This window comes from Rana temporaria, chromosome 7 (assembly GCF_905171775.1).
Source record: "Rana temporaria chromosome 7, aRanTem1.1, whole genome shotgun sequence".
NCBI classification, from domain to species: Eukaryota; Metazoa; Chordata; class Amphibia; order Anura; family Ranidae; genus Rana; species Rana temporaria.
The window spans coordinates 3,517,465-3,536,736 of record NC_053495.1 but is presented as its reverse complement, the minus strand read 5'-3'; the positions used below and the strand labels follow the sequence as shown (position 1 = coordinate 3,536,736).

The 19,272-nt window shown below is 48.6% G+C and overlaps 1 protein-coding gene across 1 annotated transcript; it reads right to left on the bottom strand.

Annotated features, from left to right (window-relative positions):
- Positions 1–524: 524 nt before the first annotated feature.
- JOSD2 (Josephin domain containing 2) lies at positions 525–7,808 on the bottom strand. Its single transcript, XM_040358693.1, has 4 exons — positions 7,610–7,808; positions 4,843–4,968; positions 3,342–3,536; positions 525–968 (listed from the first exon to the last, which is right to left on the bottom strand). The coding sequence occupies exons 1-4, from the start codon at positions 7,726–7,728 to the stop codon at positions 860–862; spliced, it is 549 nt and encodes a 182-aa protein (XP_040214627.1). The 5' UTR covers positions 7,729–7,808; the 3' UTR covers positions 525–859.
- Between the last annotated feature and the right edge of the window lie 11,464 nt (positions 7,809–19,272).

Sequence of the window (19,272 nt, the reverse complement as noted above, 5' to 3'; positions counted from 1 at the left end):
CTCTAGATCCCAACACATGACACCCCCCCCTCCTCCATACCACTCTAGATCCCAACACATGACCCCCCCCCCCCCCTCTATACCACTCTAGATCCCAACACATGACCCCCCCCCCCCCCCCTCCATACCACTCTAGATCCCAACACATAACCCCCCCCCCTCCTCCATACCACTCTAGATCCCAACACATGACCCCCCCCACCACAAAGTGCTGTGGTCTTTGGGCAGCCAAATCCTTCGGGGGTGAAGTGGTTAAAGGATAAGTCCACCCCAACACTTAAATTGCTACATCTACAGACCTCCGCGATCGAACACTAACCCTGTAAGGAATAAATCAGTACACAAACCTTTTTTTTGAAGCCGATCGACCCGAGCTACAGCGGAGGCAGCTCTGCAGAGGACAACGGCCAACAGCCGCTGTGAAATGAATGGGAAGTGACGTCACCCTTAAGAGCGATGAACCCGCCCCCCCCATATTAGGTACATTGACCCCCCGCCCACATAGAACTCCACCAATCACAGAGTTTCGCTCGTATAAAATCACTTTAATAGAATTAGCAGAAAACCATTGGATGTCGATCATTAATGCGGGTAGAAAAGACAGGCGATCGTTAAGGCAGTCATAGTATAGAAGTGCATATATCAGAAGACGGGAAGGACCGCCGGGTCAGGGCTGCGCATCTTCTGATTCCGGCGGTCTGCATCTGGGGGGAGGGGTTACCCTGAAAGGAGAGGGGAGGAGGGCGGGGGATGGGTACCCCCCCCTCCTCCCAATAAATAAAAATACTCAATGTTATAACTTAAAAAGTCTTTGGGTTATTGGCTCAGCCCAGCTGAGGGTTCTGGGAAGACTTTGCTCTCACGTGGCGCCCTCCTCCGTCATCCACAGCCGGCTCTCCTCCACCTCCTTCGTCACCACCAGCAGGACCTCGCAGGAGCCGCGGGCGATGCAGCCCTGGAGGAAGTCCCTGCAAGAGAAGAAAAAACAGGAGGATTGATTACCATTACAGCACTGAGCGACACCGAAGAGGACCGGTCATTACAGACGGCGGCCCGTACAGCACTGAACGTCACCGAAGAGGACCGGTCATTACAGACGGCGGGCCCGTACAGCACTGAACGTCACCGAAGAGGACCGGTCATTACAGACGGCGGCCCGTACAGCACTGAGCGTCACCGAAGAGGACCGGTCATTACAGACGGCGGCCCGTACAGCACTGAGCGACACCGAAGAGGACCGGTCATTACAGACGGCGGCCCGTACAGCACTGAACGTCACCGAAGAGGACCGGTCATTACAGACGGCGGCCCGTACAGCACTGAACGTCACCGAAGAGGACCGGTCATTACAGGCGGCGGCCCGAAACAAATCTGCTTTCACACTTGGAGCCACACACAAAAAAAAAAAAAAAAAGTTAGGAGCCATTTTTTTATTTTATTTTTTTTAAAACAAATCTTACGGGTGAAACAATGTAACATGTTCCTGAAGGTGAACTTCTCCTTTAACCCTTTCACAGCCAGAAGCAGTTTTTTGCGTGCGTGTTTAGAAAATAAAAAATATAAAATTTACAAAAAAAAAAAAAAAAAAAAAGAAGTATTTATTTTTGTTTCTTTTTATTATTCTTAATTTTTTTTTTTTTTTTTACACACGGTCTCACCAGTGCAGTACAGCGCCATCATATAAATTGGGTGTGGCGGTGATCAGACTGGTGACATGGGGGCAGATTCATCAATAGATACGCCGGCGGATCTCCTGATCCGCCGTCGTATCTGTGAGACCCGACGGTCGGATCTGTGAGATCCCACCGTCGGAGCTATGCGACTGATTCATAAGAATCAGTTCCGCATAGATCTCCCTTGGATCCGTGATTTTTTACCCGTCGCATATGCAAATGAGGAAAACCGCCGATTCACGTCTGTACGCCCGCCCGTCGCTCGTTTTCTACGTCGTTTGCGTTCGGGTTTTTCCGGCGGATAGCTACCCCTGCTTCTATGAGGGGTAGCTAATGTTAAGTATGGCCGACGTTCCCGCGCCGATTTTTAAATTTTCTACGTCGTTTGCGTACCGCGATCGGGAATACCGATGGCCGCAAACGACGTACCCGCCGCAAACAATGACGTCGTAGCGACATCATTTGGAGCATGCGCACTGGCCTTTTTCGCCCCGGCGCATGCGCAGTTAAATCGGCGCGGGAACGCGCCTGATTTAAATTGTACACTCCCCCTAGCCGCGGAATTTGCATTCCGCCGGGGGGAGTTAGGATCCGACGGTGCAGTTTGCGAGGTAAGTGCTTTATGAATCATGCACTTGCCTCGCTAAATTGCACCGGCGGATCGTAAACCAGGTAGATCTAGCGGATCTAAAGATCCGCAGATCTATATGAATCTGCCCCAGTGTGTGGAAAAAATTATAATCCTGATCACTTGGCCAGAGTGTTACAATGCGAGTACGGCAACACTATTGCTCTGGAGTGTGTTTTAAAAAAAAATTATTATTATTATTATTATTTTTCACTTTTTTTTTTTTATTACATTTTATTTATTTTTTTACGATTATTATTATTATAATTTTTTTTTTTTTATAACACAAACAAAAGGGGTTTTCTTTGTTAGTATGGTAACACTAAAAATAATTGAAAAGAAAACCCCTTTGTTTGTGTAAAAAATAAATAAATAAATAAATAAAAAAATAATATTATAATAATAATAAATAGTAAAAAAAATAAATAAAATGTAATAAAAAATAAATGTGAAAATAAAACGTTTAATAAGCAGCTGAGAAGCTCGGATGACATCAGCGGAATGTCTCGGGCACAATCCTTCGCACGTGTTCCTCATTCCTCCCATACGAGTCATTCCTCCTCGTCACACACCCAATAATAAACCCCCGCCACACGCTCACCGCGTTCCACCGACCTCGTGTGACAGCTGTGAGCTCACACGCCGAGCATCTCAGCAATGCCGGAAACTCGCAGGAACGTTGTGATCGCACGTGAGCGCCCCCTGGGGGGCGAGATCGACTTTCCCCAGAATCCCTCACAACACCTGAAGAGGCGAGATCAATACCACCTGACATGGAGATTCCTCTTCACCTCAAGAGAACGGATCCCACGTGTTCCAATCCTTCCTCACTTTACTAAACATACTTTTTTTTTCTTTGGTTGGTGTCTCCATTAGAGAAATTTCCCATCACTTCCTGTCCCGACAGGAAGTCACCTCAATGGGGACACCGACAGTAATAACATGACTAAGAATACTCTGCGAATGCCAAAACACCATAAAGAGTCTTGGCTGGAATTGGGCCAACCCAACCATTCATTTCATTCGCACGCGGTCCTTACTTCAGTTCTCTGGGGCCCCCAAGCTTGGCGGGCGATTTCAGCTTTGAATCCAGGTTGTAGTAGATGCCGTTGATCTGCCGTACGGCGATCCAGTGCTTGCGGGTGATCGGCAGAGAGAGGAAGCCCAGCGAGATGGGTGACGGGATGTTCAGGATGAAGCCGAAGATTTCACTCGGCGCCAAACTCTCCAGAGACCTGCGGGGGACACCAACGTCATTGCAGTTGTGTGACGGCACCAACAACACCCCCCCCGGGACCACCCCTCATCAACCATTCCATCTCCTTCCAAGCCCCCCAACCATCTCCTTCCGAGCCCTAGGCATCTCCCTCCAAGCCCCCAATTCATCCAAATCACCCAATCTCATACCGTATGTAATGCCACCCAAGCTCTCCATCCCACCTCCTGCACCACTCTATCAAATCATCCTTCCATCCTCATCTCCTCCAACCCTAGAGACATCTCCCCCTCCTCCAACCCTAGAGACATCTCCCCCTCCTCCAACCCTAGAGACATCTCCCCCTCCTCCAACCCTAGAGACATCTCCCCCTCCTCCAACACTAGAGACATCTCCCCCTCCTCCAACACTAGAGACATCTCCTCCTCCTCCAACCCCATAGACATCTCCCCCTCCAACCCCAGAGACATCTCCCCCTCCTCCAACACTAGAGACATCTCCCCCTCCAACCCCATAGACATCTCCCCCTCCTCCAACACTAGAGACATCTCCCCCTCCAACCCCATAGACATCTCCCCCTCCTCCAACCCTAGAGACATCTCCCCCTCCTCCAACCCTAGAGACATCTCCCCCTCCTCCAACCCTAGAGACATCTCCCCCTCCAACCCCATAGACATCTCCCCCTCCAACCCCATAGACATCTCCCCCTCCAACCCTAGAGACATCTCCTCCCCCAACCCCATAGACATCTCCCCCTCCAACCCCATAGACATCTCCCCCTCCAACCCCATAGACATCTCCTCAACACTCGTATATTCAAACTACAGTTGAAACACAAAGGGATTATGATAAGCAGGCAGCCCCTTACACATCCCCCGCTGGTCTCCAGACCTTTGCCTATGCGCCATGACCCAACACAAGAGGGGGGGGGGGTGAAGGAGAAGGGATGTAGCATTACATAATCTCAATGTCATTTTGTCCCCCGAGTCCCTCCTCTGCTGGGCCATAGTCTCGGGTAGGAGGCCAGCCCACAGCCCCTCCCACAACACACAGTGACGGTGGGTTGTCGCATCTTTCTTATACTTTTTCTCTTCTCTACATTAACCCTCGGCGTTATCATCTGAGTGGTCTTCAGGTTCCCACAGGACCCCTGCTGAGTCTGGGGGCCCCTTAGGCTGGATGAATATGTTCCGCATTGGTGGGGATGAGTCATTGATGGCCCCCCCCCCCGATCATCTCCCCCAAAAAAGCTCAAGTGGTAATAATTCCCGCCACCATCCCCAGCTTGGACCACGATGATCCCAAGCTGCCCCTTTTCTTCTCACCTGCGTTTGTCCCACCACACGGCGGCGTAGTCCACCAACTGCAGGGCCGCCATGATGACGTTGACGTCATAGTTGCCGAGGCCCAGCAGACTGCGGTGCGGGTTGATCACGGAGTTCGGGGACAACCTGAAAGAACAACAATTACACATCAACATAAACCCCACAGCAAAGCTCCCCATCCATCTCATCCCCACCATCTACTGCCCCCTCCCCTCATCTCACCCCACCAAACCTTCTCCCATCCATGGTGACCCGCTCTTCCATCTCATCCCCACCATCTACTGCCCCCTCCCCCTCACCCCACCAAACCTTCTCCCATCCATGGTGACCCCCTCTTCCATCTCATCCGCACCATCTACTGCCCCCTCCCCTCATCTCACCCCACCAAACCTTCTCCCATCCATGGTGACCCGCTCTTCCATCTCATCCCCACCATCTACTGCCCCCTCCCCCTCACCCCACCAAACCTTCTCCCATCCATGGTGACCCCCTCTTCCATCTCATCCCCACCATCTACTGCCCCCTCCCCCTCACCCCACCCCCACCAAACCTTCTCCCATCCATGGTGACCCGCTCTTCTATCTCATCCCCACCCCCCTCATCTCACCCCACCAAACCTCCTATCCATGTGGTGACCCCCTCTTCCATCTCATCCCCACCCCACCAAACCTTCTCCTATCCATGGTGACCCGCTCTTCCATCTCATCCCCACCATCTACTGCCCCCTCATCTCACCCCACCAAACCTTCTCCCATCCATGGTGACCCGCTCTTCCATCTCATCCCCACCATCTACTGCCCCCTCCCCCTCACCCCACCAAACCTTCTCCCATCCATGGTGACCCGCTCTTCTATCTCATCCCCACCCCCTCATCTCACCCCACCAAAGCTCCCCATCCATGGTGACCCGCTCTTCTCTCTCATCCCCACCATCTACTGCCCCCTCATCTTCTACCTCATCCCACCATCTACTTCCCCCCTCACCTCACCAAACCTTCCCCATACAGGTGGTGACCCGCTCTTCTACCTCATCCCACCATCTACTTCCCCTTCATCTCACCCCACCAAACCTTCTCCCATCCATGGTGACCCGCTCTTCCATCTCATCCCCACCATCTACTGCCCCCTCCCCCTCATCTCACCCCACCAAACCTTCTCCCATCCATGGTGACCCGCTCTTCCATCTCATCCCCACCATCTACTGCCCCCTCATCTCACCCCACCAAAGCTCCCTATCCATGGTGACCCGCTCTTCCATCTCACCCCCACCATCTACTGCCCCCTCCCCCTCATCTCACCCCACCAAACCTTCTCCCATCCATGGTGACCCGCTCTTCTATCTCATCCCCACCCCCTCATCTCACCCCACCAAAGCTCCCCATCCATGGTGACCCGCTCTTCTCTCTCATCCCCACCATCTACTGCCCCCTCATCTCACCCCACCAAACCTCCCATCCATGTGGTGACCCGCTCTTCTCTCTCATCCCCACCATCTACTGCCCCCTCATCTCACCCCACCAAACCTCCCATCCATGTGGTGACCCGCTCTTCTCTCTCATCCCCACCATCTACTGCCCCCTCATCTCACCCCACCAAACCTTCTCCCATCCATGGTGACCCGCTCTTCTATCTCATCCCCACCATCTACTGCCCCCTCCCCCTCATCTCACCCCACCAAACCTTCTCCCATCCATGTGGTGACCCGCTCTTCTCTCTCACCCCCACCATCTACTGCCCCCTCCCCCAGACACCCCCACCATCTACTGCCCCCTCCCCTTCATCTCACCCCACCAAACCTCCCATCCATGTGGTGACCCGCTCTTCTCTCTCACCCCCACCATCTACTGCCCCCTCCCCTTCATCTCACCCCACCAAATCCTCTCATCTATGTGGTCACCTGCCCAAAGCTGCCCCCCCCCACCAATATTTCTATGATCCACCCCAATGTCTCTTAGGGGCAGATCTCTCATCCCCCGGGACACACCCGTTTGATTTCCAATTGCTGGGTAGATCCTTGACCCCCCCCAGATACCCCAATCTACACCTACCACCCCTTAACATCCCCCACGACATTCCCCAATCACCCCCTCTGATATCCCAACAATCAATCCCTGATCTCCACCTACCCCCTCCAAGTGCCCCCTTCCCCCCAACACAAAGATGTTTCACCCCACTCCCCTAGGGTACTCCATAGAGGGTACTCCACCTGCCCCTCCCCCAGACACCCCAATCTACCCCCATGACAGAGATATCACCCCCAGGCAAGTCCCTGATCTCCACCCCCCCAAATCTCAACATCCACCAATCCCATCCTTCACCCCGGACATCTCCAAATCCCCCCCCCCCTCCCCCTCCGGGCAGATCTCTCACCCATTCATCCAGGTTACCCCATAAAAGGGTCATTCCTGCCCAACCCCCCCCCCCCATAAGGAAGGCATTACCCCCCAGGTAGGTCCCTGATCTTCACTTATCTACCCCCCCCCCCCCCACATTCCCCCTGGTGATGGGACTCTCCCCTCCATACCCTCATCACCCGGTACTCCCCCTCCCGGTACTCCCCCCCCCTCCCCTCTCTCTCACCCGGTACTCCCCCCTCCCGGTACATCACCCGGTACTCCCCCTCCCGGTACTCCCCCCCCCCTCCCCTCTCTCTCTCACCCGGTACTCCCCCCTCCCGGTACATCACCCGGTACTCCCCCTCCCGGTACATCACCCGGTACTCCCCCTCCCGGTACATCACCCGGTACTCCCCCTCCCCTCTCTCTCACCCCCGGCAGATCTCCTCGGCCCGGCTCTGGCAGAATTCTTCCCTCTGGAGGAGATTATTGATGGCGTGCACCGCACACAGCTCCAGCCGCTGCCGCTCGTGATACATCCCTTCCCCCATCCTTCAACACCCGGCCGGGGGAGGAGCCAGGCATATCAATACACGGCCACAGGGGGCGGGGACCGGGGCGGGACACGTGACAGCGGCTGTCATCTCCCCAGACACGTGACCCGGAGAATTGTATCCGGAGCGACAGGGGCGAGCTGTGATTGGAGGGGCTTGTCACCTCCGACCCCGCCCCCTCCGTCCCACTTCCTGGCTTCCCCCCTCCCCCTACTATTGTTATTGTTTACTATTGTTCATCATCCCTTTTATTATTGTTATTATTATTGTTATTTACCCTCCTCCTATTATTATTATTATTATTATTATTATTATTATTATTATTATTATTTACCCCCCTCCTATTATTATTATTATTATCCCCCAATTATTATTATTGTTATTATTATTGTTATTATTATTATCCCCCAATTATTATTATTATTATTATTATTGTTATTATCTACCCCCCTCCGATTATTATTATCCCCCCAATTATTATTATTATTATTGTTATTATTATTATTATTATTATTATTGTTATTATCCCCACTCTTATTAATATTATTATTATTATTATTGTTATTATTAATATTATTATTATTATTATTATTATTATTATTATTATTATCCCCCCAATTATTATTATTATTACGTATCCCCCTCCTCCTATTATTATTATTATTATTATTATTATTATTATTATTATTATTATTATTATTATCCCCCAATTATTATTATTATTATTATTATTATTATTATTATTATTATTATTATGTATCCTCCTCCTCCTATTATTATTATTATTAATATTTTTATTATTATTGTTATTATCCCCCAATTATTATTATTATTATTATTGTTATGTATCCCCCAATTATTATTATTATTATTATTATTATTAATATTATTATTATTATTGTTATTATCCCCCAATTATTATTATTATTGTTATTATTATTATCCCCCAATTATTATTATTATTATCCCCCTAATTATTATTATTATTATTATTATTATTATTATTATTATTATTATTGTTGTTATCCCCCTCCTCCTATTATTATTATTATTATTATTAATATTATTATTATTATTGTTATTATCCCCCAATTATTATTATTATTATTATTTCCTCCTATTATTATTATTATTATTATTATTATTATTATTATTATTATTATTATTATTATTATTATCCCCCTCCTCCTATTATTATTATTATTATTGTTATTATTATTATTATTATTATTATTTCCTCCTATTATTATTATCTACCCCCCTCCTATTATTATTATTATTTACCCCCTCCTGTTATTATATTATTTACCCCCCCCCCCTATTATTATTGTTATTATTTACCCCTTATTATTATTATTATTATTATTATTTTCCCCTCCCCTCTTTTTATTATTATTTACCCCTCCCCCTCCTATTATTATTTACCCCCTCCCCTCCTATTATTATTATTATTATTATTTACCCCTCCCCTCTTATTATTATTATTTACCCCCCTCTCCCTCCTATTATTATAGCACCCAAGCCTCAGCGCTGCTGTCATTTCTATGGCAGGAGTTGTCTGGGGGAGACAGGATAAATCAGGATGGAGGGGGGACTGATGACATTAATAGGGGAGGACTAAGGACATTAATAGGGGGGACTGAGGACATTAATAGGGGAGGACTAAGGACATTAATAGGGGGGACTGAGGACATTAATAGGGGAGGACTAAGGACATTAATAGGGGGGACTGAGGACATTAATAGGGGGGGACTGAGGACATTAATAGGGGGGACTGAGGACATTAATAGGGGGGACTGATGACATTAATAGGGAGGACTGAGGACATTAATAGGGAGGACTGAGGACATTAATAGGGGGGACTGAGGACATTAATAGGGGGGGACTGAGGACATTAATAGGGGGGGGACTGAGGACATTAATAGGGGGGGGGACTGAGGACATTAATAGGGGGGGGGACTGAGGACATTAATAGGGGGGACTGAGGACATTAATAGGGGGGACTGAGGACATTAATAGGGGGGACTGAGGACATTAATAGGGGGGACTGAGGACATTAATAGGGGGGACTGAGGATATTAATAGGGGGGGGGACTGAGGACATTAATAGGGGGGGGGGACTGAGGACATTAATAGGGGGGGGGGGACTGAGGACATTAATAGGGGGGACTGAGGACATTAATAGGGGGGGGACTGAGGACATTAATAGGGGGGGGGGACTGAGGACATTAATAGGGGGGACTGAGGACATTAATAGGGGGGACTGAGGACATTAATAGGGGGGGGACTGAGGACATTAATAGGGGGGACTGAGGACATTAATAGGGGGGACTGAGGACATTAATAGGGAGGACTGAGGACATTAATAGGGGGGACTGAGGACATTAATAGGGGGGACTGAGGACATTAATAGGGGGGGACTGAGGACATTAATAGGGGGGGACTGAGGACATTAATAGGGAGGACTGAGGACATTAATAGGGAGGACTGAGGACATTAATAGGGGGGACTGAGGACATTAATAGGGAGGACTGAGGACATTAATAGGGGGGACTGAGGACATTAATAGGGGGGACTGAGGACATTAATAGGGGGGGACTTTATATAAATAATCCCGATGTATCTTTGTGAATCGGTCCTTCTTTCATGTAACATTCTGTAATTGGAGTCATGGACCGGTGACACCGGATTCTCCCCTACGTCTCTCCCTGATTGGTCGATGAGAGATTCTATGACTGACAGGCGACATTCACTCATCCAGCCAGTGGGGGGCGACACGTGAAGCGAGGTGAGAATTTATTGTGATCTTCCAGAGATGGGGCCGGGGGGGGGTCACCGGTGTGCCACGATCCTAATTATTATCATCACCGGCCAGCGGAATCCCGCCGCCATCTATAATTATTATTATTCCGTTATCTGAACGTCACTTATTGTCATCCGTGCCGCTGCATCACCCCAAATCATCTCCTCCGTGTTACTATGTATATCATTATCCCCCCTCCTCCTATAATTATTAATATTACCGGCCGCCGAGGTGATTTCTCCTCTTATTATTATCCATCATCTCTATGGAAGTCACATGATCTCCTCTGTTATTGTTGTGATGTGTGTCACATTATTGTCATCCCCCATGTGTCACCCGCCATGTGTCCTCCTCCCAGAACCCTCCGTCGTCATCTTCTCCTATAATTATCATTCCTTCTCACGTGTTCAGTGTCTATTTTACTGCCTGCAATTAGAATTGTCTCTGCTGTGCGTCACCCTTACATCTCTGTCCTCTGTCCCCCTTACCTCTCTGTCCTCTGTCACCCTCACATGTCTGTCCTCTGTCACCCTCACATCTCTGTCCTCTATCACCCTGACATCTCTGTCCTCTGTCTCCCTTACCTCTCTGTCCTCTGTCACCCTCACATCTCTGTCCTCTGTCACCCTCACATCTCTGTCCTCTGTCACCTTCACATCTCTGTCACCCTCACATCTCTGTCCTCTGTCACCCTCACGTCTCTCTCCTCTGTCCCCCTTACCTCTCTGTCCTCTGTCACCCTCACATCTCTGTCCTCTGTCACCCTCACATCTCTGTCCTCTGTCACCCTCACGTCTCTGTCCTCTGTCACCCTCATGTCTCTGTCCTCTGTCACCCTCACATCTCTGTCCTCTGTCACCTTCACATCTCTGTCCTCTGTCACCCTCACATCTCTGTCCTCTGTCACCCTCACATCTCTGTCCTCTGTCCCCCTCACGTCTCTGTCCTCTGTCACCCTCACGTCTCTGTCCTCTGTCACCCTCACGTCTCCGTCCTCTGTCACCCTCACGTCTCTGTCCTCTGTCCCCCTCACATCTCTGTCCTCTGTCACCCTCACGTCTCTGTCCTCTGTCACCCTCACATCTCTGTCCTCTGTCACCCTCACGTCTCTGTCCTCTGTCACCCTCACATCTCTGTCCTCTGTCACCCTCACGTCTCTGTCCTCTGTCACCCTCACGTCTCTGTCCTCTGTCACCCTCACATCTCTGTCCTCTGTCACCCTCACGTCTCTGTCCTCTGTCACCCTCACATCTCTGTCCTCTGTCACCCTCACATCTCTGTCCTCTGTCACCTTCACATCTCTGTCACCTTCACATCTCTGTCCTCTGTCACCCTCACGTCTCTCTCCTCTGTCCCCCTTACCTCTCTGTCCTCTGTCACCCTCACATCTCTGTCCTCTGTCACCCTCACGTCTCTGTCCTCTGTCACCCTTACGTCTCTGTCCTCTGTCACCCTCACATCTCTGTCCTCTATCACCCTGACATCTCTGTCCTCTGTCCCCCTTACCTCTCTGTCCTCTGTCACCCTCACATCTCTGTCCTCTGTCACCCTCACATCTCTGTCCTCTGTCACCCTCACGTCTCTGTCCTCTGTCACCCTCACGTCTCTGTCCTCTGTCACCTTCACATCTCTGTCCTCTGTCACCCTCACATCTCTGTCCTCTGTCACCCTCACATCTCTGTCCTCTGTCACCCTCACGTCTCTGTCCTCTGTCACCCTCACGTCTCTGTCCTCTGTCACCCTCACGTCTCTGTCCTCTGTCACCCTCACATCTCTGTCCTCTGTCACCTTCACATCTCTGTCCTCTGTCACCCTCACATCTCTGTCCTCTGTCACCCTCACATCTCTGTCCTCTGTCACCCTCACGTCTCTGTCCTCTGTCACCCTCCCGTCTCTGTGTAGCTGGCCAGCTAGAACCTGTCCTAGGTCGCTAATATAACCTACATGTATATACAGCTAAACCTGCTAAGAACCTAAATGTAATGCACATGTTTATATGTGAGAGACAAAAGCAAAGTTGTTCACTGTGATTTTATGCTTGGATGTCATATAACAGTTGTATGTTGTGTTCACAGAGGCAAAAGAAAAAAATATGCCTTTAAGAGTCGTTTATTTATATGACAGTGAAGGTAAGCTCAAATTACACAGTAGAATTCATACCAGAAAGCATAGAGTTAAGCTTTTGTGACTCCTCAGTAGCCTTGGCCAATCACAGCTAATCTCACATTGAACAGAGTCTTGACCTATCACAGCTACCTTTGCATCCATTCTGTCTGGGAGGTTCCTAATACTGTACATGTGCTGCATTCATTCCACGTGAAGACAGAGAGCAGAGCAGGCATACAGGGGCAGATTCTCAAAGATCTGCACCGGGGCAGAGTATCTGAGATACGCTACGTCGCCGTAATTTACCTGGCTTTAGTTTGAATCCAGAAAGAATTTTCGCCGTAAGTTACGGCGGCGTAGTGTATTTCTCGATGCGTAAGGGCGCGGAATTCAAATGCGGCGAGAAGGGGGCGTGTTTCATTTAAATGGAGCGCGTCTCCGCGCCGAACGAACTGCGCATGCCCCGTCCATCAAAACTCCCAGAGTGCATTGCTCCAACTTACGCAAACGACATAAAATTTTCAAAATTAGACACGGGAACGACGGCCATACTTAACATTGAGTACGCCACCAGATAGCAGCTTTAACTATACGCCGGAAAAAGCCGAACGGAATCGACGTAAAAGAATGCAACGGCCGCTCGACGTGGATTACGACGGGAACGCCACCTAGCGGACGCCGGAAAATTGCATCTTAGATCCGACGGCGTACTAAGGCGTACGCCTGTCGGATCTAACACAGATGCCGTTGTATCTTGTTTTGAGGATTCAAAACAAAGATACAACGCGGGAAATTTGAAAGTACGCCGGCATATCAGTAGATACGCCGGCCTACTCGCTTTGTGGATCTGCCCCACAGAGTTCAGTTTTATGGAAGCAAGGGCCTAAATAGGTATGTTACACAAGTTATATATATGTTCTTATTGAAAATAGTGTGATCAGAACTGTATACTGATCTAGTTGTGTGTTCACTTGTAGTTCCACCGAACTAAGTCACTTCCATCCATCCACTCTAAGGCCCCGTACACACGGCCGAGGAACTCGACGTGCCAAACACGTCGAGTTCCTCGTCGAGTTCAGGGATGAAGCCGCCGAGGAGCTCGGCGGGCCGCCTTCTCCCATAGAACAACGAGAAAATAGAGAACATGTTCTCTATTTTCTCGACGAGTTCCTCGGCGGCTCCATCGGGCCAAAAGTGTACAGACGACAGAGTTTCTCGGTAGAATCTGGCTTTGACCGAGTTTCTCGCCGAATTCTGCCGAGAAACTCTGTCGTGTGTACGAGGCCTAACAAGCTAACCGAACTAAAGCAACCCTGCAAACCACAGTTATACCTTTCAGAGAAATCCGAGAATGCTTTGATAACTTACAGAGAGAGAGAGAGAGAGAGTATAAATACTGAAGAAAGAAATATATCCACCATTTTATGTTGAATAACAAGATTGAATATTTGAACCGCCATTTTTTGTTATACTTATTCAACACGTGTTTTGTACATGGACTGTCTGCTGCAAAGCTGCAGTGTTATATATGAAGAAAAGTGAAGTTAATAAAGAAGTTATTTTAAGCATTTGTGCTCGTTAAACCTTACTGCTTCCATAGAACGGCAATAGAGGAATTTCAGAGTAAAAGACAGTCTTGTTGGACAGAGATAACACAATTCTTCTAATGCCACAGCGCATGCATGAGGCACTTTATAGTGTTGCGCCTGCCACACTCTGTCCTCTGTCACCCTCACATCTCTGTCCTCTGTCACCCTCACATCTCTGTCCTCTGTCACCCTCACATCTCTGTCCTCTGTCACCCTCACGTCTCTGTCCTCTGTCACCTTCACATCTCTGTCCTCTGTCACCCTCACATCTCTGTCCTCTGTCACCCTCACGTCTCTGTCCTCTGTCACCCTCACATCTCTGTCCTCTGTCACCCTCACATCTCTGTCCTCTGTCACCCTCACGTCTCTGTCACCCTCACGTCTCCGTCCTCTGTCACCCTCACATCTCTGTCCTCTGTCACCCTCACATCTCTGTCCTCTGTCACCCTCACGTCTCTGTCCTCTGTCACCCTCACGTCTCTGTCCTCTGTCACCCTCACGTCTCTGTCCTCTGTCACCCTCACGTCTCTGTCCTCTGTCACCCTCACATCTCTGTCCTCTGTCACCCTCACATCTCTGTCCTCTGTCACCCTCACGTCTCTGTCACCCTCACGTCTCCGTCCTCTGTCACCTTCACATCTCTGTCCTCTGTCACCCTCACATCTCTGTCCTCTGTCACCCTCACGTCTCTGTCCTCTGTCACCCTCACATCTCTGTCCTCTGTCACCCTCACATCTCTGTCCTCTGTCACCCTCACGTCTCTGTCCTCTGTCACCCTCACGTCTCTGTCCTCTGTCACCTTCACATCTCTGTCCTCTGTCACCCTCACATCTCTGTCCTCTGTCACCTTCATGCTACCTTTCCTCTGGACCCAAATAATTCCTCATCCTCATCTTCATCTTCTCCTCCTCTTCTTCTCATCCCACCTACTCATCCTCATCTTCCTATCCTCGTCTTCTCATGTTCATCTTCATCCTTACCTTCTCATTCTAATTTTCCTATCCTCATCTTCATCCCCACCTTCTCATCCTCATCTTTTACAATTAGAATGGTATCTGCTGTGTGTCAACCTCGGGTCTCGCCAAAATAATCCCCCTCCTCATCCTCATCTTCATTCCACCTTCTCATCCTCATCTACATATCTTCCTCTTCATCCCCACCTTCTCATCTACTCATCATATCTTCATCTTCATCCTCACTTTCTCATCCTCATCTTCATCCTCACCTTATTATCCTCATATACTCATTCTCATATCTTCAGCCTCACCTTCTCATCTACTCATCATATCTCCATCTTCATCCTCAACTTCTCATCCTCATCTTAATTTCAACACCACCTTCTCATCCTCATCTTCATATCTTCATCATCATCCCCACCTCCTCATCTTCAATCCCATCTTCTCATCCTCATGTTTATCTTCATTCCCACCTTCATCTTCATCCCCACCTTCTCATCTTCATCCTCATGTTTATCTTCATTCCCACCTTCATCTTCATCCCCACCTTCTCATCTTCATCCTCATGTTTATCTTCATTCCCACCTTCATCTTCATCCCCACCTTCTCATCTTCATCCTCATCTTCTCATATTCACATCTTCATCTTCACCCCCACCTTCTCATCCTCACCTTCTCATCTTAATATCTTCATCCTCACCTCCTCATCCTCATATACTCATCTTCATATCTTCAGCCTCACCTTCCTATCTACTCATCATATCTTCCTCTTCATCCCCATCTTCTCATCTTCATATCTTCATCCTCACCTTCTCATCCTCATCTTCATCCTCACCTTCTCATCCTCATCTTCATCCTCACCTTCTCATCCTCATCTACTCATCTTCATTCTCATCCCCACCTTCTCATCTTCATATCTTCAGCCTCACCTTCTCATCCTCATCTTCATCCTCACCTTATTATCCTCATATACTCATTCTCATATCTTCATCCTCACCTTCTCATCTACTCATCATATCTCCATCTTCATCCTCACCTTCTCATCCTCATCTTAATTTCAACGCCACCTTCTCATCCTCATCTTCATCTTCACCTACTCATCTTCATACCTTCATCATCATCATCCCCACCTCCTCATCTTCATCCCCACCTTCTCATTTTCATCCTCATCTTTTCATATTCACATCTTCATCTTCACCCCCACCATCTCATTTTCATCCTCATCTTCTCATATTCACATCTTCATCTTCACCCCCACCTTCTCATTTTCATCCTCATCTTCTCATATTCACATCTTCACCCCCACCTTCTCATCTTCATCCTCATCTTCTCATATTCACATCTTCATCTTCACCCCCACCTTCTCATCCTCATCTTCTCGTTCCACCTTCTTATTCTCATCTTCATCCTCATTTTATCATCTTCTCATCCCGCCTACGTATCCTCATCTTCTCATCTTCATCTTCTCATCTTCATCTTTATCTTCTCATCCCACCTACTCATCCTCCTCTTCTCATTCTCATCCTCATCTTCCTATCCTCATCTTCTCATCTTCATCTTCATCCCTACCTTCTCCTCCTCATCTTCTAATGCTAGAATTGTATCAGGTCTCTGTCCGCACATCAGCAATTCACCAATCATCAGCAGACAGTATAAAAGACGGCAGGCATTACATTTCATGACTTGCATATAAACATCCTCAGTTCTATAAGCACAAGGCACCACATAGGACCCATCCATTAGGGGCACAGGGGGGCCACGCCCCTTTAAAGGAGAATTGTACAAAAAAAAATATGATTTGTTAAACCCACAAGTACTTTTTTTACCATTTGTATCGGCCTTACGAAATAAAAAAACGCAGCAATTTAGAAACCAGATGAAAGGTTTAGGTCTGGGAAACACTTTTTGATAGATAAAAAGTGCATTTTATACACATCTATAGAGATCAGACCAACAAGAGGGACAAATGAGGAGGAAAGAGGGACAGAGGGACATTTCTCCAAATCAGGGACAGCTGGGAGCTATGTATTGGCTCCCACTGCTGGCAATCAAATCCAATGACGCGGGCGCCGGGGGCGGGGCCGAGTCCTGCATTCTGTGGCCTAGATTCACGTACGGCCGATCTACGTTGCGCCGGCGTAGCGTACCGTATTTTCGCTATGCCGCCGCAACTTAGAGAGGCAAGTGCTGTATTCACAAAGCACTTGCCTCCTAAGTTACGGTGGCGTATTGTAAATGGGCCGGCGTAAGCGTGCGTAATTCAAAGTAGGCTGTAGGGGGCATGTTGTATTTAAATGAGGCTTGACCCCATGTAGATGCATGGCCGAACGAACGGCGCATGCGCGCGCATGCTCAGTATCACGTCCTATTTACGCCCAAAGATATACGTCGGCTCAATGCCTGTGACGTGAACGTAATTTACGCACAGCCCTATTCGCGTCCGACTTACGCAAACAACGTAAAAAGATACGCTTGTTCCGACGTCCATACCTTGCATGGGATGCGCCACCTAGAGACCAGCTTTATCTTTACGCCGGCGTATCTCAAAAGAGTTTTGAAAGAAAATTTTTCTTTGTTTCTGTTATAAAATTTGGCAAATTTTTCTCCTTTACTGATGTGCGCCGATGAAATCTACTGATTAAAATAAAAGATTAAAAACATCTTTTTAAAATGATAAGAGATTAGTGGTCGGGTTCACATTTAATCCATGAAATATTGCATAGTGAGCCTATAGGGCGGATCGGCCCTGTGTATGACGACATATTTTATATGAGGAGACGGGTAATAATGGAAGTTCCCACGCAATGTTGGCTCCTATTTACCTCCCGCAGGCTGTTTTATTTTATTTTTTTATTTTAATGAACCTCCTTTTTCCTGTTCATAGCCTTCTGCCTGCCGGCTGTGCTGTTTCTAGATGTCTTCTCATGCCATCTAGTGGCTAAAATACAGAATGCATCAGGGACAAACTGACACATGGCTCTAACTTCACCAGGTGCCCACTAGTTCTGGTGACACCAATGGTGGCTGGTGGACAACATTTTTTTTGGGGGGGGGGGGGGGGGGGCAAACAAACTGAAAAAATCTAAAAAAAAAAAAAAACATCAATTGCAGCCTCTGTGCCCATCAAACGCAGCCACTGTACCAAACGCAGCCACTGTGCCCATCAAACGCAGCCACTGTGCCCATCAAACGCAGCCACTGTACCCATCAAGCGCAGCCACTGTGCCCATCAAACGCAGCCACTGTACCCATCAAGCGCAGCCACTGTGCCCATCAAACGCTGCCACTGTGCCCATCAAATGCAGCCACTGTACCAAACACAGCCACTGTGCCCATCAAATGCAGCCACTGTGTCATCAAACACAGCCACTGTGCCCATCAAATGCAGCCACTGTGTCATCAAATGCAACCACTTTGCCCATTAAACACAGCCACTGAACCAAACACAGCCACTGTGCCCATCAAATGCAGGCACTGTACCAAATGTAGCCAATGTATCATCAAAGGCAGCCACTGTGCCCATCAAACGCAGCCACTGTGCCCATCAAACGCAGCCACTGTGCCCATCAAACGCAGCACTGTACCAAACGCAGCCACTGTGCCCATCAAACGCAGCCACTGTGCCCATCAAACACAGCCACTTTGCCCATCAAATGCAGCCACTGTAGCAAACACAGCCACTCTGCCCATCAAATGCAGCCACTGTACCAAATGTAGCCACTGTATCATCAAAGGCAGCCAACTGTGCCCATCAAACGCAGCCACTGTGTCCATCAAGCGCAGCCAACTGTGCCCATCAAGCGCACCCACTCTGCCATCAAACGCACCCACTGTGCCATCAAATACAGCCACTTTGCCTATCAACGCAGCCACTGTGTGCCCATAAAACGCAGCCACTGTGCTGATCAAACGCAGCCTCTTTGCCCATTAAATGCAGCCACTGTACCAAACGCAGCTACTGTGCCATCAAACGCAGCCACTTTGCCTATCAACACAGCCACTGTGTGCCCATAAAACGCAGCCACTGTGCTGATCAAACGCAGCCACTTTGCCCATTGAATGCAGCCACTGTACCAAACGCAGCCACT

Excerpts from the sequence above, each read along its gene's own strand:
- JOSD2 (XM_040358693.1), bottom strand. The coding sequence starts at position 7,728 with ATGGGGGAAGGGATGTATCACGAGCGGCAGCGGCTGGAGCTGTGTGCG. Across the intron at positions 4,969-7,609 it reads GCCGAGGAGATCTGCCGGGG|GTTGTCCCCGAACTCCGTGA; the intron begins GTGAGAGAGAGG and ends TTGTTCTTTCAG. Across the intron at positions 969-3,341 it reads GGGGGCCCCAGAGAACTGAA|GGACTTCCTCCAGGGCTGCA; the intron begins GTAAGGACCGCG and ends CTTCTCTTGCAG.